The sequence below is a fragment of the Sinocyclocheilus grahami genome, unplaced genomic scaffold (genome assembly GCF_001515645.1).
Source record: "Sinocyclocheilus grahami isolate Dianchi unplaced genomic scaffold, SAMN03320097.WGS_v1.1 scaffold179.1, whole genome shotgun sequence".
Classification (NCBI taxonomy): domain Eukaryota; kingdom Metazoa; phylum Chordata; class Actinopteri; order Cypriniformes; family Cyprinidae; genus Sinocyclocheilus; species Sinocyclocheilus grahami.
The window spans coordinates 1,768,618-1,773,587 of NW_015505358.1; the positions used below are offsets into that span (position 1 = coordinate 1,768,618).

Here is a 4,970-nt window from a genome sequence, read left to right on the forward strand (position 1 = left end):
ATATACATTTTTGTTACTTGAAATAATAAATGTGAAAACATACTTTTTTATTTTTCAATTTACATTTTTATTTCAGTTTTAGTAAATGTAGTGTTTATATTTAGCTATCATTTATTTTCCATTTCAGTTCTATTTTTAGTACTTAATCTTATTTCAGTTAGTTACCAAGTCAAGTTTTTTTTTAGGTTTGTTTTATTTATTTATTTAATTGCATCATAACATAACATGACATATACAATTATATTTACACAGGTTAAGGAAAGAAAGAATATATATATATATTTTTTTTTTCTTATGAAATTGAAATTTCTTTTTGTTTCAGTTTTAGTAATTTTAGTACTTCAACATTTCAGTGTTTAATTTTTTTTAAGGTTTTCATAAAAAAAATTTGAATATAGTTTTTTAAAATTAATTTTTAGTTTTAGTTATTTTAGTACATCTTTAGTTAAACTAAATGAAAATGTGAAATGTTGCCTCTAAATAAAATAAGTTAAATTATATTGTATTTTATTTCACAATTATTTTATTTAAAGTAACAAAATGTATATACTATATAGCAAATCTCAACTGCCTGTTTTTTAAATTAAATTGATTTATTATAATTTATATATATATATACCGCTACTTTGAGCATTTATCACTGAGAACTGGTTACTGAATTTGGCTTGCAAACTCTACACTGCAAAAAATAGTTTTTAATAAGTTTCTACATAGTCTTTTTGCCTTGTTTTCCGGTTAAAATATCTAAAAATTCTTTAAACAAGGTGAAATTACTTGAGAAGCATCACTGCGTTGTCTTACAGCACTGCAGATTTCATATTTTTATACTGTAAGTGTAAAAGTTAAAAACAAGTTGACAAATCTGCTCGTGCATTAAGACAAAATACACTCATAATAACTACTTTATATTAGATACAATCTATGATTTCTAGATATATTTGAAATATTTAATAATATATTTAATACATATTTATATATAATATTTGTATATTTTAAAAGCAAGACAAAATAAATTAGGAATGTGATCTCAAAATGGATCAGATTAAACAGCAATACGTCTGGCTAAACTAGATTGTAATTAGTCTCTGATAGTGTTTGGTTTGATTTGAAGCCCGAGCGCACCTTCTCTAACGAGTCTCCAGGGGCTGAAGAAGGTCTGATGGAGGCTCAGAGAGGAGAAGCGCTGGTGTTCCTGGAAGCTCTCGTTGAGTCTCCTGAGCCGTGGTGAGATGGTCACGTGACCGAAGCGAAACGCAGCCGTGGCGAACACGTTTGACACCGACGGGGTCACAGAGTCGTTATAGCCCGCGTACGGCCCGAGATACTCCTCAAACGCTTCCCGACCCATGATCTTGGGAACGTAGTCTCTCACGGTTATGATCTGCAGGAACAACAATATCAAGAGTCAATCAGTATCTGCTTTACAAAACCTAGTGAGCTGCCTTGTTGTCACTGAAATTGCTAGTAAATTTCACAAAGAAATGGCCAGTTATGCATTGAATTAAACATGACATTTTGAAGTAGAAAGAATGAAAAAAAAAATTCTTGTAAAACATACTCGAATAATGCTTGTTTGTTTTACAACTTCATAAAGACTCACAACGAAGTCCAACAGAGTTAACATGCTGCCAAACTAATGACACAATATGCTAAAAAACATAATGCATACACAAATATTGGCTAAAAAATACCATTTTAATCAGACTAAACAATTTGTATTGATATTTTCAGTACTAAATAACATAAAGAGCATTTATGATAATTTCTCTTGCTTTATCTGCCATTTTGGCAGTGATATTTCATTATTATTTATACAGTATTATTTAATCTTTTAAGTATTTGTATTTATATTTCCAGTTTTCATTTTAGTTTTAGTAATTTAGTCATTTTTATTAGTTTTTGTTTGTTTCTAGTAATTCTATTTAGCTATCATTTATTTTTTATTTCAGTTTTAGTTTTAGTAATTTAGTCATTTTTATTAGTTTTTGTTTGTTTCTAGTAATTCTATTTAGCTATCATTTATTTTTTATTTCAGTTTTAGTTTTAGTAATTTAGTCATTTTTATTAGTTTTTGTTTGTTTCTAGTAATTCTATTTAGCTATCATTTATTTTTTATTTCAGTTTTAGTTTTAGTAATTTAAGTACTTCAACTTCAACTTATTTCAGTTTTTCATTTAATATTTATATTTTATGTCATCTTTATTTAATTTCAATTAACAAAAACAATGTGTTTATTTATTTTATTGCATCCTAATAATCATAACATTACATTACTTATGTCCTTTAGTAATTAATTTTATACAGGTTAAGGGAAACAAAAACAAAACAGTTTTAGTTTTAGTAATTTTAGTACTTCAACTTTAAACTTATTTCAGTTTTCCTTTTAATATTAATATTGAATTTAATGTAATTTAATTTACATTAAATACATTTTATTTTATTTTAATTATTCAATTGCATCATAACAATCATAACATGTCTTATATATGACCTTATTTAGTGATGAATTTTATGCAGGTTAAAAAAAAAAATAGTTTTAGTAGTCTAGTAGTTGCTAAGCCATTTAATATTTATTTAATATTTATATTTTATGTCAGCTTTATTTTAATTAACAAATACACATTTTAGGTATGATTTATCCGTTTCATTTTATATATTTTATTGCTTCACAACATAATATGAATGAAATGCATCATTATTTTGTGATGAATTTTACACTGACCGAGGAAAGAAAGAATAAAACAACAACAACAAAAAAAGGTTTCCTTTATTTTTTATTTCAGTTTTAGTTTGAATAATTTTAGTACTTTAATACTTATTTCAGTTAGTTGCCAAGTCAACATTTAGATCTTTTATTAAATTTTAATTTTTTAAGTTTCAGCTTTATTGCAATTAATAAATATTAGTGCTGTCAAACAATTAATCACGATTAATCGCATCCAAAATAAAAGTTTTTGTGCACATTATATATATAGGTGTGTGTACTGTGTATATTTATTATGTGTATATAAATACACACACATACAGTATATATTTTGAAAATATGTACATGTGTTTACATGCATATATTTATATTATATATACATATATACATGTAAACACATGTATATATTTATATTATATACAAATATATTTAATATATAAACATAACATAATTTCCAAAATATATACATGCATGTGTGTGTATTTATATACACATAATAAATATACACAGTACACACACCTATATATATAATGTGCACAAAAACGTTTATTTTGGATGCGATTAATCGTGATTAATCGTTTGACAGCACTAATAAATATGCTTTTATCTTTTTTTGGTATGTTTTATTATTTTTTTTAAATTGCAGCATCTCTCACAAAACTGCAGATTTTATGTGAGATGCTGATTCGGGACGTCTTGTGCATGGACATAAGATGGGATCGTGTGGCTCATTCTCCCTGTGATGCGCCTCTAAAATTCATTCCGTCTTATCGCTGTTTATGAAAATAGTCCAGCGTTTCACCTCGAGAAGCGCGACACAGAGATGTTTCAAAAGCGTGTCTGACTGACGGCAGGCCCTCCACAGAGGGGACGTTTAAATCAAACCCGCTGTCCGTAAAAGTGCAGCACTGGAAACTGTTTTTACTGCTTGTGTGAAGTCGGCCCCTGCGGGACGTTGTTAAAACACTGCGCTCCGTTTGATGTGTGCCATTTCCATGGCTTCTGTACTGCTTTAGAGTCACTTTAATTCAGGGAGCCGGTGCTTGTGCGAGCCATCAAATGTGTCTTTGATTCGGTGAGGGCCGCTCTCGGAAAGGACGAGGGCTTTACTTCCACGCCTCGAGGCCTATAATCCCTGAATCTCTTCTCTGCCCAGTGCGGCGAATCTGCTTTTCTGTCTGTCTGACACCGAATGGATCTGACTCTGCTGGTCGAAATGAAGTGATGCCGTCACATTCATCAGGTTAATGGTTTAAGTGCATTCAAAAACTCATTTATAAACCATGCTGCATCATATTTGCTGAATGAAATCCAAGTTTCTTAATAATTTTTGGGTGCTGATTTCAAAACTTGTGGCTGTTTTACTCGAGCATGTCACGCATTTGTAGCATTTTTGCTTTTAAAAACAATCAAAAAATAAATATAACTATATATCACTAAATAAAATATATGAATGAATAAATACATAATTTATTTTTATTTCAGTTTTAGCTTTAGTAATTTTAGTAGTTCAACTTTAACTAAAGTTATTTGCCAAGCCAACATCTCAATTTTTTAAGTTTTCCATTTAAAATATATATTTTATGTTAGCTATATTTGCATTAAAAATACGCTTTTTAAGTATGTTTTACTTATTTTATTGCATCACAACATAACGAACTATATATAACCTTATTTGGTGATGAAATATACACAGGTTAAGGAAATAAATAATTAAAACATTAATTAATTAAAATACTTTTATTGTTTTATAATTTTCATTTATAAAACAAATATAAAATAATCTAACAAAAACAAAATATGAAAAATTTAGTTGACAAGGCAACATTTCTCATATTCATTTAGGTTACTTGATGTAGTGATATAATTAAAACTGAAATAAAATGTATAAAAACAATATAACAACCTAAGAATAAAAATCTTCATTCTTATTTTGTGGAAAAAAAAAACTGTACATGATGACTGTAAATGACAAGTATATATAAAAATATAATATATATAAAAACTAGTTGCCAAGGCAATATTTCTCATTTTCTTTTAGTTTAAACTGATATATTAAAATAACTAAAACGGAATTAGAAATTAATGACAAACTATATAAAAAACCTAAGAAGAAAAATATTCATTCTTATTTTATGAAGAAGAAAAGAAAAACTGTATGTGATCAACACTTTTTAAATAAAATTTAACAAAAAATATTTAAGGAAAATAGTTGCCAAGACAACATTTCTCATTTTCATTTAGTTTAACTTGTACTAAAATAACT

The 4,970-nt window shown here is 27.3% G+C and overlaps 1 protein-coding gene across 1 annotated transcript in view; it reads right to left on the reverse strand.

Moving 5' to 3' along the window:
* Window positions 1-4,970, reverse strand: part of tpo (thyroid peroxidase) — a 45,267-nt gene that overhangs the window by 16,139 nt on the left and 24,158 nt on the right. Inside the window, exon 8 of the mRNA XM_016284075.1 lies at window positions 1,123-1,381. Within this exon, the coding sequence (XP_016139561.1) occupies window positions 1,123-1,381 (259 nt within the window). The remainder of the gene's footprint in view (window positions 1-1,122; window positions 1,382-4,970) is intronic.